This window comes from Pelodiscus sinensis, chromosome 28 (genome assembly GCF_049634645.1).
Source record: "Pelodiscus sinensis isolate JC-2024 chromosome 28, ASM4963464v1, whole genome shotgun sequence".
In the NCBI taxonomy this organism is placed as follows: Eukaryota; Metazoa; Chordata; order Testudines; family Trionychidae; genus Pelodiscus; species Pelodiscus sinensis.
The window spans coordinates 11,744,431-11,763,496 of NC_134738.1; the positions used below are offsets into that span (position 1 = coordinate 11,744,431).

General features: G+C 63.7%; 1 protein-coding gene across 6 annotated transcripts in view; it reads right to left on the reverse strand.

Moving 5' to 3' along the window:
• Nucleotides 1-66: 66 nt before the first annotated feature.
• Nucleotides 67-19,066, reverse strand: part of LOC102461513 (actin filament-associated protein 1-like 2) — a 31,653-nt gene continuing 12,653 nt past the window's right edge. Inside the window, exons 2-18 of one of the 6 annotated variants that reach the window (XR_012897991.1) lie at nucleotides 17,914-18,042; nucleotides 16,442-16,645; nucleotides 15,619-15,695; nucleotides 12,741-12,831; nucleotides 12,028-12,236; nucleotides 10,415-10,594; nucleotides 9,111-9,206; nucleotides 8,546-8,645; nucleotides 6,803-7,014; nucleotides 6,424-6,545; nucleotides 5,863-5,983; nucleotides 5,650-5,731; nucleotides 5,147-5,296; nucleotides 4,354-4,505; nucleotides 3,044-3,154; nucleotides 2,717-2,924; nucleotides 68-2,368 (exon numbers count right to left, since the gene is read on the reverse strand). Coding sequence is in view for 5 of the 6 variants with exons in the window: in XM_075911027.1 (XP_075767142.1) it covers nucleotides 2,898-2,924; nucleotides 3,044-3,154; nucleotides 4,354-4,505; nucleotides 5,147-5,296; nucleotides 5,650-5,731; nucleotides 5,863-5,983; nucleotides 6,424-6,545; nucleotides 6,803-7,014; nucleotides 8,546-8,645; nucleotides 9,111-9,206; nucleotides 10,415-10,594; nucleotides 12,028-12,236; nucleotides 12,741-12,831; nucleotides 15,619-15,695; nucleotides 16,442-16,645; nucleotides 17,914-18,042 (2,063 nt within the window). In the remaining variant the exon portion in view is untranslated. The other 5 variants (XM_075911028.1, XM_075911027.1, XM_075911029.1 and 2 more) reach the window with 5 other exon arrangements.

Sequence of the window (19,066 nt, forward strand, 5' to 3'; positions counted from 1 at the left end):
AGGAGGGGTATAGGGGCGCGGGGGGGCAGGAGTATGGGGGAGCTGGGGCCAGACAGGTATGGGGGAGCTGGGGGCAGAGGAGTACGGAGGAGTTGGAGGAAGAGGGCAGGAGCCCACAGGGTGACCTCTCCCCCTTTTTTAAAAATATATATTTTTTTAAAAATCACGAAAGGGGCACGCCTCGGTGCAAGCAGCCAGTGGCCACTTGTGCCATTTACACCATTGCCAGAGGGCAGCAGAACTGTGTCCTTGAGAGAAAAATCCACAGCTGAGACAGGAAATCATGTTTCCCTCAAGCACCCTTTAAAAGAACGGGCTCTCCCCTTTTCCAGGGGGTTTCCCTTGACTTCTCACAGGAAGTCTCATTTTTAAACTTGAAGTGATGGTGGGGTGGGACAGGGGAACTGGGGGTCCAGCCATTTCATGCACCAGCTTTTTTCACCTCTGGATTGTAATTTCACCATGGATCAAATCCTCCATGTCTGTTGAACCTCGGCTGTGTTCCTGGTCAATATTTCCCCATTGCAAAGTCTCGGCACAAATCAGATGCAAGCAAACATCTCCAAGCATCATGCATTTTGCAAGGTAAAAGGTGGGGTTTGAAATGTTTATTTGGCATGATAATGTGTTAAAAACAACTCAAAACCCAGCAACAACAAACAAAGAAGATCCCCCCCCATATAACCCCACATCTTTCTGAATTAACGAGTTACACAATGGACTTTTAAAGGCCCACTGTCAAAATTTCCCTCCTCCCCATTTAAAATTTGGTAAGAGCCTGTTTTTAAAAAACTCAAGAACATTAGAAAAATATTTCTACAATTACAAAACAAAATCCGATGCAAAAAGTTGCTTTTCAACAGTGTTTGCAACCCAAACTTTGCAGCACTATGCAATGGAAATCAACTGTCTCTTGCTTTAGGCTACAGTCAAGTTCCCATACCCCGATCCTGTAATTTCGGTCTGCATGAGTAAGCCCCTGTAAAACCCACAGGGTGATGGTGCAGTGAGTCCCTCTCTACGCTCTGCTGAGGATGGGAACCTCTTATAGCGGCCCAGCAGAAGCGACTCGGCATTTTAGCTCCAGAGGGTCCGTTTCAATCCCAGGTGTGCTGGGGTTGCTGTCACACTGGGCCCAACTGCAGGAGGGTCCTATGCAGGCAGCTTTGACTGCTGATCAGAGCTGGAAAATGCAACTGACTATGGTGACATGACATTGGTTCCCGTTGTCCGCAACTTGGCCGAAGAACATAAATAACGAGTTCTCTGTGTTTTGAAAAAGTCTCGTCAGCTCCTACGGGGTTAGTGGAACACAGGGCGCTAGTTTATTTACAACATATTACCTTGGAGCTCAGTGGGTGCCTTGTGAAGATAAATGCAATCCCTGTCCCTGTTTTGACACTATTCTCACTCTTGTGCCGCTTGCTGTAATGACATTTGCGGCCGGTCGGCCTCGGCCGTCAATATTCACTGAGCACCTGAGATGTCAAGCTTGGGAGAAAGTGACTAACCAGCACTGGGTTGGGTTGGAATCTCCATCCCTGGAGGTTTTGAAGGCCCGGCTTGGCAAACCCTGGGTGGATGACTGAGTTGGGGTTGGCCCTGCTTTGGGCAGGGGGCTGGACTCGATGACTCCTGAGGTCTCTGCCAGTCCTAGATTCTAACCAGACTTTGCCCTTGCTCTGTTGCTGTTTCCAGCAGCGGATCGAATTGCTTTAGGTAAGTGGCCCAGCGTCATGAGGCCTGTTTGATAGAGGGAGAAGCCGAGGGAGGCAGAGGGGGAAAGACTTGTCCAAGGTTGTGGAGTGGCACTGCTGAGGACAAAACCTAGTCCTCTGAACTGCCTGCCCTGTGCTTGATTCACTACACTGGTCGGCATCTACATCCTGCACAGGGTGTTAGCTCACTGGACACTGATACTGGACGGTTAGTTTCCAAAACGAAGTGCATTTCCTGTTTCTAAATGGCTAATGAAACGACGGTGTCTCCTAGCAGAGCCTGTGATCACTGCGGACCACTTTAAAAGCAGCTGCCACATTTCTTAGTCCCCACTAACGTCCCTTCTCCTTTCAGTCCCAGCACGCGGACTCCACACACACCTCCCAACAGCCTCCTCCCCGTTTGACTCTTGGGTGCAGGGCCAGCACCCCCAGATAGAAGCACTCAGCTGAGATCAGACATGCCCTGCTGCAAAATGCACGGGATGTTATCAAAGAGCGGCATCCTTCCATCCCGGCTTGTGATTCTCACACCAAAAATAGGGCAGCCACCTCTCTGGAGCCCGGGAATGTGATGTTTGCTATGAAGACGAGTGGAGGAGAGCCATGAAAGACTCTGAAGGACTCAAGAAAACACAGCTAGACAGCCCCTTTGCACCTCCACTGCCTGTAGGGTCTAGCAGCGTGGGTGCCCCCTGTTCGTGTTTGCCTGCGGGAGTTTTCATCGCATGCGTCAGGAGGCATTCAACAGCCCCAGTATCTATGCTGCAGAAAGGTTCCGTGCATGCAGACCACGAAACTCTCTCTGCCTCACCTCTGTCATGCCACCAGCAAGGAAGAGCAGGCTGGTGGCTCAGGAGCTCGCACGCCACTTTGGACTCGGCGCCCTGGAAATAGTACCGGAGGGATATGCTGTTGGGAAGAGTCCAGACCCGGTCACGTTGGGAGGGGAGCCCACCTCCACCCAGTCCGGCCCCCTTCCCGCCACTACCGACAACCTATGACAATCCCGTCCGTTTCAAAGGACAAAAGGCGTTCTCCTAACATGGATCACTACGGTAAAAAACAACAAAAGAGCGATACAGCGTTTCTCCTGCATGGTCCACACGCAGCGTTCACGGTATAGACACAGCCGCAGTCAGCTGGGCTCTGTACAGTGCAAGGCAACGAAGGGGCCGGCTACATGGCAGACTTCAGCTCCCATTCCTGAAGGAGAAGGACGGAGAAAGGCCAGTGACTCCCCTCTCCTGGGGCGGGCGCTACGCAAGCCAGGCCTGTCCCCCGCCCGCGCCCCTCTCCCCAGCCCGGGGGACGTCCCTCGGTACCTTTCTCTTCTGCAGAACCTTCCCCTTTTCAATGACCACCACGGAGGGGACGCGCCGCAGCGCGCTCTTGGTGGAGGTGGTGCGCTTCAGCAGCGGTGTCAGGAAGGAAGCCTGCGGAGAAGAGAGGTGGATGTGGGACCCCTGACCCTCACTGCCTCGCCCGCAGAGACTCTAGGGCCGGGCCTGCTCGGTCTCTGGTCAGACATCTCCCCGCCGCACCTCCCTGCTTTGCCTCAAGCACAATTTATCTCAGGGCCAGTCCTCAAATCCTCCGAGCAGGCCAGCAGGCACCCCCTCTGGCAGGGCTCCAGGGGAGGGGGCAGGGTCTCTGCTTTTTAGCCTGTGCACAACATCCCCCAGGGGTCCTCCTGCCCCTCCTGGGCAATTTAAAACCCCCTTGGGGCCCCGGCTGCCACCGCCACTAGCGCCCCGGCACGTCCCTGTGGCCCTGGGCGGTGTGTGCACCTTCCACCAGATGGTTCAACGCAGCCGCCCCGGGCCCCACACTTTGGGGCCCCTCCACCCTTCCTCTGGATGAGATGGTCCCCCATCCTTAGGTTGGCCCGCGGGGTCCCGGGAGGGCTGGGCCTGGCAGCAGGGGTCAGGCCCCCCTGCTCTCCCCGCGGTGGTGGGGAGACCCGCAGCCGTGCGCTCCGCTCTGCCGCCATCTTCCCAGCCAGGCTGCACTGGAGCGGGGGGACGCTCCGCTCCCCACTGCCGTGGAGAAGCAGAGCAGCCGGGCTGGCCTGGGAGAGGGGGGCAGAGCAGAGGCTGCTGCGTCGCTCCGCTTTCCCGCAGCTCCCATCGCCGCAGTGAGGGCGGGGTGGCCCGACCCCTGCTTCCGCCCCGCGCCAGGTCCCCCGGTAATCGCCAAAGCCGCGTCCCTCGGGAAGGGGGCTTGAAGGACTGGGTGCAATGGGGGGGGGGGGGACTGGACTCGGGGGAAGGGTACGGACACCCCCCAGGGGCGGCAGGGACTCAGCAGCCATGCCTGGGCCAGACTGTGGGACTGCTCGGGCCGTGAGTGAGAGAGCCCGGTCCAACAGCAGGGGAGAAAGACCTACGCTGGACCCGCCCTTCTCAAGGAACAGGAGAGAAGCAGCTGAATGAGGGAGACAAGAAGACGCTGGGGAAGAGAGGGGAGAAGGGAAAGGCAGGAAGCTGCAGGAAAATCCCTGCTGATTTCTAGACCCACACACACACACACACACACCCACACACACACACACACTCTCTCTCTCTCTCTCTCTCTCGTCTCTCACGGCCGCCCAGTGTGTGGCTCTCACCCATCCTGCGCCCCCCGCCCTTACCTCGGAGCTGGTGGCAGTGGCTATGTGGCCCTTCAGAGACCTGCCGATGTCTAGCAGGTTCATCTCCGAGCCGGCCTTCAGCCTGGCTTTCACCCGGCACGCCCTCTCCAGCTGCCCCACCGTCTCCTCCAGCTTGGGAAAGGCTCTTTTACCTGCAAAACAACATGCGGGTGGTGCGGCGGCAGATCGTGGGCCCACGTGGCAGGCTGAAGGCCCAATCTTGCCACTGCAAGTTACAGCCATGCCCCCCGAGAGTCACAGGACACCCGTGGGTCAAAAAGCGAATAAGGAAAAGTTATTTACTTACTCCCACAATATAAGAACGGGGGTCACCCAATGAAATGAATAGGCAGCAGGTTTAAAACAAACCAAAGGAAGTTTTTCTTCACTCACCGCACAGGCAACCTGTGGAACTCCTCGCCAGAGGATGTGGTGAAGACCAGGACTTTAACAGGGTTCAAAAGAGAGCTAGATAGATTCCTGGAGGTTAGGTCCATCAATGGCTATTAGCCAGGATGGGTAGGAATGGTGTCCCTAGCCTCTGTGTATCTGGGATTGGATGACAGGAGAGGGATCACGTGAGGATTCCCTGTTGTGTTCCCTCCCTCTGGGGCATCTGGCATTGGCCACTGTGGGCAGAAACGATTCCGAGCTGGATGGACCTTTGGTCTGACCCAGTCTGGCCGTTCTTGTGCTCTCCTCGCCCGCTCTTGCACTAGGTAACTCATGCTGGCCTCTGCCAGAGGGGCACGGTGGGGTCAGCAGCCTGCCAGGGGCTGTGCAGCGACCGTACCGATGAAGAAATCCAAGCTGTCGGGAGCAGCTTTCCTCTCGGGCGGTGTCAGCGTCCGCTGGGACTGGAAAAAATCCCGGTTCCTCAGCTCTGGGGCCACTTGGACCCGCTGCTCGCTCGGAGCCTTGCCCGGGCTGGCTGGAGGCGTGGCTGGAAGAGCGCGGGAAGGAAGGGCTGTGTGACCGGGAGCACTCAGACAGGCTGAACCAACCTCGGCGTGTGGCCCAGGGGGATCCTGGACATGCCCGAGGCTAAGGGGGTGGGGCGCTCTGGAGCAGGCAATGCGAAGCAGAAGGGCACCGGTCTATGCAGCCCGCTAGCGCCAGCCTGCCCCAGGAAGGCAGTGATGCCCTCTCAGCCCGTGCCGCGGCGCGTGGGAGCCGAGCGGCGCTGGCACGTGGCCTCTCTCGGAGTGCGTGCCACGCATGGCTGCTGTCGGACGCAGAGCCTGCCCCCTCGGGCCGCCACGGCCTTGCCACGCGGCAAGAGGGACTCTCGCTCACCGGTCTCCTCCGGGGCCCGGCCGGGAAGGGCAGACAGGAGCCTCTGCGGCTGGTCTTGGGAGGCTTTGTCCAAGCGCTGCTGCTGCAAAGAGAAGCCAGTGAGGAGCCGGTAGACGGTCCAGCCGGGCGTGCTGGCCCAGATCCCCTTGGGGGCGGCTCAGTCCGGCTGCCCTACGGCTTTGCCGGCCCAGGGCCTGGCTGTGTGGCGGTTACCAGCTGGCGCAGTAAATCCGCGTTGGAGTAGATGGGGCTGGGGTGCGTTGCCGGCGGGAGCTGCCCAAAGGGGTCGTCCATGTAGGCGTTGGGGGTCGGGAATCTGCGCAGCAGCAGGGCCCTGCGGGCAGAGCAAAGAGGCAGCCCCATGACACTGGGCACCCGTGGAGGGTGGAGGTGGGGTACTTTCCATGCTTAGCACCCGGGGGCCGTGAGCTCTGCGAGCCAGACGCAGTAGGGTCTGACGACTGCCATCTGGCTGCCCTATGCCTCTGAGCAGTAAATACAGGGATCCGGACTCAACACGGGATGTCTCCAACATGGCTAGCACATGCTTCCGTCATGCACTAGTAACAGGCTCCCTGTGCCAGATGCAGGAGCAGCCAGATCCTGTGTACGGGGGCCCTGTCGCTGGAAAGACGCTGCCAGGGCCCCTGCCTTAGCAGAGGGGGATGGAAAATGGGAAGACAGCTAAGAAAGGGAGGCCAGCCTAAAGACATGGGGGAGGGGCTCTGAATGGGCGCGGGGTCTTGGGGGCCAGAGGGCTCGGGTTCTCCTTACCCCACAGGGGCAGAGTTGGGGGCCTCCCCAAGCACCGAGGTTTCATACGTGGAGGTTGATTCTGCTCCCTTCTCCCTCTGCAGGATCTTCAGCCAGACATCCCTCTCGTCGTCCGAGTGGGTCTGCACCGGAGAAGGGGATGGAGCTCAGTTATCTCCTTGGGGCCAGAATCATCAGGGAGGGGCCAGCGAGAGGCCCTCCTCTGGGGACCGGCATCAGCTGGGCAGCGAGAAGGGCAGGACAAGAACTAGGAGCGACTGGGCACATGCCTGTCTACTGGTGGTGCACATCCGCACACGCCTTGGTGCACACAGATTTATTCCGCGCATGGATGGCAATAGAGGGAATACGGGCCGGTTCGCGCAGCAGCACCACACACCTGCAGGACAACGACCTCTCTGCCTTGCTGGCTGAGGTAGATGTGACGGCGCTGGCCTGCGTCGGCCCCTGGGCTCACGTCGCTGCCCGCCAGCGGCACAGCGTATTCGGGGCTCTCGGTGCAGCCGGGGTCTCTGAACATCCGCACGGCGCCCTGATCCACCCGGCACCAGAGCTTCTGCCACTGGCCGTTCCGCTGCACGTCCAGGAACCCTGCAAAGCGTCTCGTTAGGGGACGTCCTGCCCCCGCCTCCGCCATCGGGGAGAGGGCTCCGCAGTGCCCCACCCAGCACGGACCGCAGCTGCTGCCTCCGGAGCTCAGGAAAGCCTGGGGCTGAGGGCACGGGCTGTGTGTGCAGTTACCCCCATTGCATTGCCAATGCACCAGCCCCATGGCTGTTCTAGTGCTGGATCACCCCCCCCCCCCCCAGCTCTGCCAATGCACCAGCCCCATGGCTGTTCTAGTGCTGGATCACCCCCCCCCCCCAGCTCTGCCAATGCACCAGCCCCATGGCTGTTCTAGTACTGGATCACCCCCCCCCCCCCTCAGCTCTGCCAATGCACCAGCCCCATGGCTGTTCTAGTGCTGGATCACCCCCCCCCCCCCAGCTCTGCCAATGCACCAGCCCCATGGCTGTTCTAGTACTGGATCACCCCCCCCCCCCCCAGCTCTGCCAATGCACCAGCCCCATGGCTGTTCTAGTGCTGGATCACCCCCCCCCCAGCTCTGCCAATGCACCAGCCCCATGGCTGTTCTAGTGCTGGATCACCCCCCCCCCCCAGCTCTGCCAATGCACCAGCCCCATGGCTGTTCTAGTGCTGGATCACCCCCCCCCCCCAGCTCTGCCAATGCACCAGCCCCATGGCTGTTCTAGTGCTGGATCACCCCCCCCCCCCCCAGCTCTGCCAATGCACCAGCCCCATGGCTGTTCTAGTGCTGGATCACCCCCCCCCCCCCCCCAGCTCTGCCAATGCACCAGCCCCATGGCTGTTCTAGTGCTGGATCACCCCCCCCCCCAGCTCTGCCAATGCACCAGCCCCATGGCTGTTCTAGTGCTGGATCACCCCCCCCCCCAGCTCTGCCAATGCACCAGCCCCATGGCTGTTCTAGTGCTGGATCACCCCCCCCCCCCCAGCTCTGCCAATGCACCAGCCCCATGGCTGTTCTAGTGCTGGATCACCCCCCCCCCCAGCTCTGCCAATGCACCAGCCCCATGGCTGTTCTAGTGCTGGATCACCCCCCCCCCCCCAGCTCTGCCAATGCACCAGCCCCATGGCTGTTCTAGTGCTGGATCACCCCCCCCCCCCAGCTCTGCCAATGCACCAGCCCCATGGCTGTTCTAGTGCTGGATCACCCCCCCCCCCCAGCTCTGCCAATGCACCAGCCCCATGGCTGTTCTAGTGCTGGATCACCCCCCCCAGCTCTGCCAATGCACCAGCCCCATGGCTGTTCTAGTGCTGGATCACCCCCCCCCCCCCAGCTCTGCCAATGCACCAGCCCCATGGCTGTTCTAGTGCTGGATCACCTCCCCCCCCCAGCTCTGCCAATGCACCAAACCCCAGCTGTTCCAGCCCTGGAACACTTCCCCCTCTTTCCGCCAGCTCTGCCAATCCTCCAGCCCCCAGCTGTTCCAGCTCTGGATCACCTCCCCAGCTCTGCCAATCCTCCAGCCCCCCGGCTGTTCCTGCCGTGGGTCCCGCAGGCAGGCGGCTCAGAACGGTGTCAGGCCGGGCCATGCCGCACCTCCTTTTGTTGGCTCGCCACTTGGCAGGCAGCCGGCTGCAGCGGGGCTGCCCGGGGAATTCTCCTCCTCGGAATCGGAGCCAGGCTGGGAACCAATCCCCTGAGAGAGACACGGGTGCCACAGGCTGTGATGGCTGGGCCGAGGGGAGTGGACAAGCAGGGGGAGATTTCCCAGGCATGGGGGGAAGAGAGGGGGAAGCCTCATCACATGGGACCCTTCAAACCGCCCATGGCCTCACAAGGGCATCTACCTCCCTCGAATTCTGCAGGCCACGCTGTGCCCTCAGGCCCAACTCCCCAGCAATGGGACCCCATATGGGCACCTCCCGTGGGTAGCAGCCGGCCGGGCCTGTTGTGGAAGGAGCCGCTGAGGACAGGGTGGGGTAGCAAGGCCTGGGAGTCAAGGTCTAGTCTCTTCTCTGCCACTGACTCACTGCGTGTCCGTGGCTATGTGATGTCCTCCCGTGCCTCAGTTTCCCTGCTGGAACAACGATGCTCACTTGGGTGGGGAGAGGGGCCGGGTCAGCACTCCAGGGTCCCAGAAACGGCTAAGGACCCTACTCACCTGGTGGGAGTCCCTGCCCTGGTCCGAGCTGGCCGCTGCTGGGGAGCTGGGGGCAGACAGCCTGCTGAGAGGAGAGCTGCTCACCTCCTCCATCACCTGCGAGAACGGGGCAGCATTACAGCCCCCGAAGGGGCAGCTGGGGGTCCTGCCCCCCAGGCGCAGCAGGAGCCCAGCCCCCTCAGCAGCAGAGTCACATCCCGGGGGTTGGAGCCCCCTTGTTTCTGCCACCCCCTTGGGAAACGCTGGGTGGGGATGCACCGCAGCCTGGGGAGAGGGGGCGCAGGCTGCCCCCCCCCAGCACAACTCCCCATGGCTGCTGTGGGAGGCTCCTGCAAACAACGGTCAGCACCCAGCTCGGCCTGCAGGGGGAGCCAGGCTACAACTTATGGACCCGACAGTGCCCCTCACCTCCCCCCAGCCACAGAGGGGAGGGGGCAGCGCAGGCCCCTGATTGGACAGTGGGTCCCACCCCCCGCAGAGGGGAGGGGGCAGCGCAGGATCCTGATTGGACAGTGAGTCCAACCCCCCACAGCAGGAGGGGGCAGCGCAGGCCCCTGATTGGACAGTGAGTCCTACCCCCCACAGAGGGGAGGGGGCAGTGCAGGACCCTGATTGGACAGTGGATCTCACCCCCTGCAGAGGGGAGGGGGCAGAACAGGCCCCTGATTGGACAGTGGGTCCCACCCCCCACAGAGGGGAGGGGGCAGCGCAGGATCCTGATTGGACAGTGGGTCCCACCCCCCGCAGAGGGGAGGGGGCAGCGCAGGATCCTGATTGGACAGTGGGTCCCACCCCCCGCAGAGGGGAGGGGGCAGCGCAGGATCCTGATTGGACAGTGAGTCCTACCCCCCCGCAGAGGGGAGGGGGCAGCGCAGGATCCTGATTGGACAGTGGGTCCAACCCCCCACAGCAGGAGGGGGCAGCACAGGCCCCTGATTGGACAGTGAGTCCAACCCCCCACAGCAGGAGGGGGCAGCGCAGGCCCCTGATTGGACAGTGAGTCCTACCCCCCACAGAGGGGAGGGGGCAGTGCAGGACCCTGATTGGACAGTGGATCTCACCCCCTGCAGAGGGGAGGGGGCAGAACAGGCCCCTGATTGGACAGTGGGTCCCACCCCCCACAGAGGGGAGGGGGCAGCGCAGGATCCTGATTGGACAGTGGGTCCCACCCCCCGCAGAGGGTCTCCGACCCCACAGTGCCCCCCCTCCGGGGCTCCTGGGGTGGGGGAAGGGCCACGCTCCACCCTCCCGCTGCCCACGGCCCCCTCCGTGCCCAGCGCTGCCAGGGTGTAACACCTCCAAACCTTCCTCCAGTCCTCGGCCTGCTGGCGGCTCTGGAAACCCATCACCAGCCCCTCCGACGCCGCCCCCGTGATCTTCAGCACGTGCTGCATCTTCTTGCCGCGCTTGGCCTTGTAGGCCACGCGGCAGCCCCGCAGGTCCAGCTCCAGCACGGGCTGCAGGTCCTTGGCGCACTTGTAGCACTGCGGCGGCACAGGGCACGGCTCAGACAGCGCCCTGGCCAGAGAGCCTGGCCCGGGGCAACCCGGAGCCTCCCGCTGGGGCGCTGGAGCTCAAGGTGGAAGAGCAGAGGTCTTGAGGGGGGTCTGCAGGGTTAGGGATGGGAGGTCGGGATCTGGGGTCTTCGGGGTTGTGAGTTTAGGGTGTCACGGTTGGGGGGACATGGGTTCACAGTTGGGTCAGGATTGGGGGATGGAGTTCAGGGTTCAGGGTGTGGGAGGATGGGGGTGCAGGACAGGGGGACAAGGTTAGGTATTCAGGAGGTCAGAGTCGGGGGGATGGAAGTTAGAAGTTCCTGATGCAGGAGGATGGAGGTTCAGGGTTGGGGTTTAGGAGTGAGGATTGGGGGACAGGAGTTTAGTATCGGGGGCTTAGGGGTGAAGATGAGGGTGGGAGTTAGGGATCTAGGAGGGCAGGGTGGGGGGATGGGGGTTCAGGATGTGGAAGGATAGGGGTTTAGGGATGAGGATGGGGGAATGGGGATTAAGGAGGGCAGGGTGGAGGCTGGAGATTGGGGTTCAGGATATGGGGGTTTAGGGATGAGGATGGGGGTTAGGGATTTAGGCGGGCTGGGCTGGGGGTTAGGAGTTCAGGATGCAGGGGGATGGGGGTTTAGGGGAGAGGATGGGGGTTAGGGATTTAGGAGGGCTGGGCTGGGGGATGGGGGTTTAGGGATGAGGATGGGGGTTAGGGATTTAGAAGGGCTGGGGGTTAGGGGTTCAGGATGTGGGGGATGGGGGTTTAGGGATTTAGGAGGGCTGGGCTGGGGGTTAGGGGTTCAGGATGTGGGGGATGGGGGTTTAGGGGAGAGGATGGGGGTTAGGGATTTAGGAGGGCAGGGCTGGGGGTTCAGGATGTGGGGGATGGGGGTTTAGGGGAGAGGATGGGGGTTAGGGATTTAGAAGGGCTGGGAGTTAGGGGTTCAGGATGTGGGGGATGGGGGTTTAGGGGAGAGGATGGGGGTTAGGGATTTAGGAGGGCAGGGCTGGGGGTTCAGGATGTGGGGGATGGGGGTTTAGGGGAGAGGATGGGGGTTAGGGATTTAGAAGGGCTGGGGGTTAGGGGTTCGGGATGGGGGTTTAGGGGAGAGGATGGGGGTTAGGGATTTAGGAGGGCAGGGCTGGGGGTTCAGGATGTGGGGGGATGGGGGTGCAGGGTCTGCAGGTCTGGGGCGTAGGGCACTTGCCGGCTCAGGGCAGCGGATGCCTCTACCACTCTGTTTATTCTCCAGCTCTTCCCCACGCCCACCTCCACTTCCCTGCTGTCTTTGCCCTGAGGCACCGGCCGCCAGGCCCTCTCCTGCACCGGCCTGTCCCCAACCCGGCCACCTGGTCTCCTCAGCAGGGGCGAGGGAAGCCCTGTCTCCTCCTGGCAGTGCCCCCGCCCCGCTGCTCACCAGCAGGGCGTGCTCCCGGATGATGAACAGCTGCTTGGCCCACTGCCCCAGCCAGCGTTTCCTCCAGAGGAAGCCGCAGAGCTGGGCCTCGGGGCGCGCGGGGGCCTCGGCGGCGGGTGGCCACTGGATGTAGTGCGCCCGGTCCTTCACGCAGTCGTCGTCCTCGCCGTACGACTCGTAGTGGCTGCTGTCAGTGTCCCCGCCACCCGCTGCGCACACAGACGGATGGCGCTCAGCAGGCGCCTGGCCAAGGAGATGCAGGGGGGGCCCGTCGGGAAGGGGCTGGGAAGGGGGCGCGTGCCTTGCCGCCGGAGCCACGCAAGGAGCCTTGGGAAGTTTCAACGCCAGTGCCCACACGGAGGGGGGAGGGCAGCAGATGTGTCACGGGCACTGTTCCCTCTAACCGTTTTCTTCCGTGTGCGGAATATTTTTTTTCTAGGCAGGTGCGAGTGTGCACCACCAACAGAAACACAAAGCGACCTGCAGGTGCTCTGCCCATCCTCTGGGCGGCACTGGAAACTCTCCGGAGCGGCCGCACACGCGCCCACGTACAGGGAACGCCGGCAGGGAGAGAGGAACCCCAGGCGTGCAAAGTGCAGCGGGGGTGCCCCGTGCGAGAGCTGGGCAGCACACCCGGCCCAGCCTCCCCAGCTGCTGTACCCTGGTCCCTCCTGCAGGTTGCAGCGAGCCAGGGGTGCCACGGGGCTGGTTACCTGGGCTCACGTGTCCCCCCGGGCTGATGGGTTCTGCCTCCTCGTAGGAGTCCTCAGCGGGCAGGCTGGGCAGGGTGCCCAATGGCTTGGTCTAGAAAGAGCAGGGAGAGCTCAACACAGCACGCAGGGCATGGGGGAGGCAGGATCAGGGTCCGGCGGGGGCGGGGGGCTCTGCCTGCCAGCCCCCTGGGAGCTCAGGAGCTGTGTATGCCCCCCCTCCCCAGAGCAGTTGCTCTTTCCCCCTCTCTCCGTTTCAGGCTGCGGGGGGCTCGGAGCCCACCTGGATCCCCCCCAGCCTGCCCTCGCCCTGCTCCCGGGGCCTGGGCAGAGCGTCTGCCGCTTGGAGTCCCGCATCTGGCCAGGACTGAGATGAAAGAGCCTTTGATGCCCGCGGCTCGGATTTCTGCTTCCTTCCCGGCTCACATGCCCCTCGAGCGGCCTCTCTGCTTACTCGGCCTCTGCTGCCTTCACGCTGGGGAGCTCCCAAATTCGCTGCTTCTGAAACCCGTCAGCGGCCTGTCGCTCTGGCCCAGGACGCTGCCAATAGCCTCCCGGGGGTGGTTCTCCGCCCCCCGGCTCCTGCGACCTCATCTGGAGCCCACGTTGTCCTGCCCCCCACCACTCCCGCCGGCCCGGGGGGAGGCGGCTGCGGCACTCGGCTGGCGCTGCGTGGCTGCTCCGAGGGGCGCGGGGAAACGCCAGGGCGGCGCCCGAGCCCCCCGCCGCACAAGCAAGGCCGGGTCCCGCCGCTTCCGCAGGGCTCCGCGGCCTGGGAACACGCCGCGTCTCTGCTGCGCACGGCGGGCAGCTCCCCGGCCGCAGCCAACGAAACCGGTGCCTGCCATGCAACATGCCACGGGACATCCCCCCCGCTGAGGCCTGCAGCGCCATGTGCCATTCGCCGCAGGCACTGCCCCTCGGGCAACGCGACACGTCCTGCAGCGTACAACGTGACACATCCTGCAGCGGGCAACGCGACACATCCTGCAGCGGGCAACGCGACACGTCTTGCAGCGTGCAACGCGCCACGTCCTGCAGCGTGCAACGCGACACGTCCTGCAGCGTGCAACGCGACACATCCTGCAGCGGGCAACGCGACACGTCCTGCAGCGGGCAACGCGACACGTCCTGCAGCGTGCAACGTGACACGTCCTGCAGCGGGCAACGCGACACATCCTGCAGCGGGCAACGCGACACATCCTGCAGCGTGCAACGTGACACGTCCTGCAGCGTGCAACGCGACACGTCCTGCAGCGGGCAACGCGACACATCCTGCAGCGGGCAACGTGACTCGTCCTGCAGCGGGCAACGCGACTCGTCCTGCAGCGTGCAACACGAGACTTCCTGCAGCGTGCAACGCGACACGTCCTGCAGCGTGCAACGCGACACGTCCTGCAGCGTGCAACACGAGACTTCCTGCAGCGTGCAACGCGACACATCCTGCAGCGTGCAACGCGACTCGTCCTGCAGCGTGCAACACGAGACTTCCTGCAGCGTGCAACGCGACACGTCCTGCAGCGTGCAACGCGACACGTCCTGCAGCGTGCAACGCGACACGTCCTGCAGCGTGCAACACGAGACTTCCTGCAGCGTGCAACGCGACACGTCCTGCAGCGGGCAACGCGACACGTCCTGCAGCGGGCAACGCGACACATCCTGCAGCGGGCAACGTGACTCGTCCTGCAGCGGGCAACGCGACTCGTCCTGCAGCGTGCAACACGAGACTTCCTGCAGCGTGCAACGCGACACGTCCTGCAGCGTGCAACGCGACACGTCCTGCAGCGTGCAACACGAGACTTCCTGCAGCGTGCAACGCGACACATCCTGCAGCGTGCAACGCGACTCGTCCTGCAGCGTGCAACACGAGACTTCCTGCAGCGTGCAACGCGACACGTCCTGCAGCGTGCAACGCGACACGTCCTGCAGCGTGCAACGCGACACGTCCTGCAGCGTGCAACGCGACACGTCCTGCAGCGTGCAACACGAGACTTCCTGCAGCGTGCAACGCGACACATCCTGCAGCGTGCAACGCGACTCGTCCTGCAGCGTGCAACACGAGACTTCCTGCAGCGTGCAACGCGACACATCCTGCAGCGTGCAACGCGACACGTCCTCTTGCATGTGCATGTGCGACTGAGGGTGCGGCGCGTGTCCCTCCCTGCAACACAGCGCACCCGCGTCGGCCACATCCTGCGCCTCTCTTGCCCCCGCAGGACAACGGGCCCGATTCTGCACATCCCCGGAGGCAAGAAAACGTGCCCAGGGATCCTGCCCGCGGGTGGGTTGCTCCTCGGGCACGTGATACCAAGTGGCGGGGAGCAGAGACCCCTGCACACCCCTCTCTGGACAGCTCCCAGTTTGTGCTGCAGGCGCTCTTGGGCCTTTCCGCTTTCTCAGTGATCTCATGGCCAAACCATCTGCTCTTATGGGCTGGGCCCAGGGCCCAAGGAGAGCCCTTCCTCAGGCGGGGCAGTGGGGCAGGGAGGCCTCTAATCCCCTCTCAGCCTGTCACCCCAAACCCCAGCCATGGAGGCCTTGGGATCGGCGACACCCCTTGACAGCTGGGAGACCAAGCAGCAGAATCCGGCCGCTCTCATCGGTGGCACGTCGCCCCCACTCCCCTGCCTGCAGCCCGCGCTGGTCTGGTCGTGGGGACAAACCTCCCCGCAGCCCTTCTTGGCCTGCCCGGCTCCCCCCGGGCTGGGGACGGCGCTCGCGCCGAGAAGCTCCGAGGAATGACACGCAGCCCGGGCCTGGCTGGACAGGCAGAGCTGGCAGGCTGCATGGGAACATTCCTCGCCACGCTCCCTGCGCCAAGCGGGCAGCGAGGCCTGGGATCTGGGCCGGGGCTCCCTCTCCCGGCGCGCCCCAGACTTACGCCACCCGGGGAGCACTGGCCGTTGGCGGTGGGCGGGTCCCACTCTCCCCTTCCCGGCGGCTCTGGGGACGACATCGCTGCCGAGAAAGATCACGGTTAAGAACGTTTCGAGGGGGGCCCGTTGCAGCCGGGAGCCCCCGTGCGGGTGCCGCGGGGTGCCGGGGCTGTGCCGAACGGGGGCCAGAACGCCGCGCCAACGCGTCAGACCCGGCACCTGGAGCTGGAGAAGCCAGATCCAGCTCCCTGGGAGCCAACACAAGCGAGGCGAGGCCCAAGCATTGGGGATCGTCCCGCCGGCGTCACTAAGGGACCCCGGCTTGCAAATCTGCTCCCCGAGGCTGGGCCCCCCGGATCCTTGGGCCCCCCCACAGTGCAGGGCGCCCCAGGGGCTCTACAGCCACGGGCGGCATGGACGTGCCCCTTGGGGTCCCCGCTGTCGGGCTTCGGGGCTTTGCAGCCGGGCTGAGCCTCTAGGCTGGGTGGCTGCCTTGTGAGCACCCTGCAGCCAAAGCAGAGTCCTGCCTCCATCCCAAGGGCCGACATTTCAAACACGCCCGGGGCCAGGCCCACGTGTGTCTCAGCTGAACTCAGAGCCACCCGGCCCGATTCTGATCTTATGCACGGGGGGCTCGGGCATGGGCGGCCGGTGAGGGCCCAGCTGGGGAAGGCAAGCCCGCCCCCTAGCCCCAACCCCGCCCCTTCTGCCTGAGGCCCCGCCCCTGGAGCCAAGCCCCGCCCACCCCCAGCCAGATCCTTCCTGGCCACCTGGAGAGCCGAGCTGTGGCCACGGCCCCAGTCCTCCCCAGCGCCCATGTGCTCGGACCTGCCCTGGAGTCACTGCGCTCCCCGGCGCCGTCCCCGAGAGCAGGGCCTGGCCTGACGTCTAGGACGACCTCCCGCTCTTCGCCCGCCTCCTCTCCCGGCCGCCGCTCACCTTGGCGCGGGCTCCGGCCCGTTGGCGTGGGGACGGCGCTGCTCCCTGAGGAGGGCGGGATGCAGCGCATGATCATGTACTCTGCATCCTCTGCTGCAGGGAAAGAGGCGACGCGGGGTCACGGGCGGGGGCGGGAAGCAGACAGGTGGGGGAGCAAAGCCCCGGGATCGGGCTGCTGCTCCGGATGGGGTCGGATGCCTGGGCGGGCAGGTGCTGGGGGCTTCCAGATACTCCCCCATGGCCCTCAGATCCTGGAGCCTCGGACAGGGACTGGTCCAAGCCTGAGTCCAGAAACGGCTCGTCCGTCTCCGCGAGGCTGCAGGCATACAGGGGGCGGAGCATTGCGGCTCCTTGCACCCGCCCTCTGTGGGCTCCGGGAGGCTGGGGCTGCGTGTCACCCGCCCTCCCTGTGTTCTGGGACCAGGGAGCCCAGGGCCACGGGCCTTCCTCCCGCCGCATGGTGCAGGGGGCGTGGCCTGAGCAGAAGGGGCGGGGCTGGGGACGTGCCCGATCTGTGAAGAGCTGGAGGGAGCAGGTTGCAGCCACCCCACTGGCGGATATCCACCCCCCCGGGCAAAGGAGGGATGTGAAAAATCGTTGAATCTGGTAACCGTGTAACCGGTTCCCTGCACCGGGGGCTCTGCCGTGTAAAGCTTTGCTTCCGGCTGCAGAGTCCGCGGTGAAACCCTCCTGGGTGCAGGGCTCTGCCAGCCCCTGCCGGCCTGGCTCCCGGGGGGCGGAGCAGGGAGCCGGCTCTGGGGCAGGAGTGTAACCGATACCATTAACCAACAAGCATCAGCTTATCAATGAAACGCCTCCAGCATGGGTTCCCACTGGGGGGCGTGAAGAAATTCCAGGGGGGCGCGAGGTGACTCAGCCCCCCCCATCAAGTTTTCTGCCCCGGTCAGTTCTTTTTTGTTTTTTTGGTGATAAACAAGTTTGGCTGCTATTTTGGGGGGGGGGCGTGAGGGTTTTTCAAAAATCAAAAAGGGGGGTGTGATGCCGAAAAGTTTGGGAACCCCTGGGCTACAGGCCCCCATCCCCAGGGCAAACCCACAGTGCAGCCGGGACGCAGACCGGGGTCAGGTGACGACTGGGGCATAGGTCGGAAAAGGGACTCGACGGAACCAGCTCCCGGCAGGCGCCGAGGGGCAATCTCATTGGCCCAGAGCGCGCCCGGCTGGATAATGAAAGATCCAGAGAGCCCAACCCAAAGGAGCCGGCCAGTCTCCCGGGAGCCCGGCGCGCCCGTGGAAACGGCAGGTTCCCTCTTGTGGGGCTAGCGGGATACGGCCGCCCCCGTGGGTCGTGGGCACCGTGTCACCTGTCTCCGAAGCCCCCCGCGGCAGCAGGGTACATACACGGAGGGCGCTGCAGCCTGGCCAGCAGCTCCGCGAGGGATTTCTTCTTGGCCTGAGCAAGGGAGCTGAGGCTCTCCCGGTCCAGGATCAGCAGGAAGGCCTCTAGGTCCGAGAGGAGCGTGTCCAGATCTGCAGGTGACACAAGGAGCCGGGCAGTTCCCCGGGGAGCCCCACTCGGTCACGCCAGGGCCGGGTGCCGATCGAGCCGACCCCCGGACAATGCCCTAGAGCCACCCCGCTGAGTGCTCGGCGCTCTGGGCAGGTCAACGCGCCGGGGTGTTTCCAAGAGCCTTTCAACCTGGACAAGGAGCAGAGAAAAGGCCCTTTGCCCTCCCGCTGGCCCTGGCCTGCTCTCCGGCCCAGAACCGGCTCCTTGTGTCCACGGGCCATCTGGGGCCGGTCGGCCGCGTTGCTCCATCTCCTGCACCTGACCCCGCCGCGCCGCACAAGCCTGCTATTCAGAGAGGGACACAAGAGGTGCCCAGAGCCGCTGGGGGAGGGGGGCGGGGGGCAGAAGGGGGCGACAAGGAGAGAAGAAGCAGCCGCGGGAGACTGAAGGCCCTTTATGTCTGCGCTAAAAGAGCAGGCTTGTCTGGGGTCTGGGCGCTTTGAGAGGAGAGATGAATGTGGGGTTTGACTGGCAGGAGGCGCCTTTAACTCCGTGTGTCCTGACGGGCAGCGAGCGAATCCCCCGTCCCCGGGCTGGCAGCGGAGCGCCCCCGGCAGGCAGGCAGGCAGGGCGAAGCTGCAGAGGCCGCTGGCAAGTTCTCTGGCGACCTCTTTCCTTTTGTTCCCAGCATCCCGGGGCTAGTGAGGCATCGTCACCCAGGCTGCAGCCTGGAGGCGGCCTCTGTACCCCTCCCTTCCCGGGACCCCCTCTCTCCGACAGCGGGGCAATTGTGCCCTGCCAGCGTTCGCTCGCCGGCGTCCCACGCCCGCAAAGGAGGGAGGGGACAAGGGGAAGGAGGGAAGCCAACACCGCAGCTAGCAGCCGGGCTGGTGAAGGCTGGTGCGTTCCCTGTGCAATGCAGAGCGTTCGCCCGCCGCCCCCGCGCACAGCTTGGGGAGAGGAAGAAAAGCCCCCGACCGGCCCAGAACAAAGGCAAAGCCCAGGGCGAGCCGGGCCGACTGGCTGCCCCTCTGCTACGAGGGG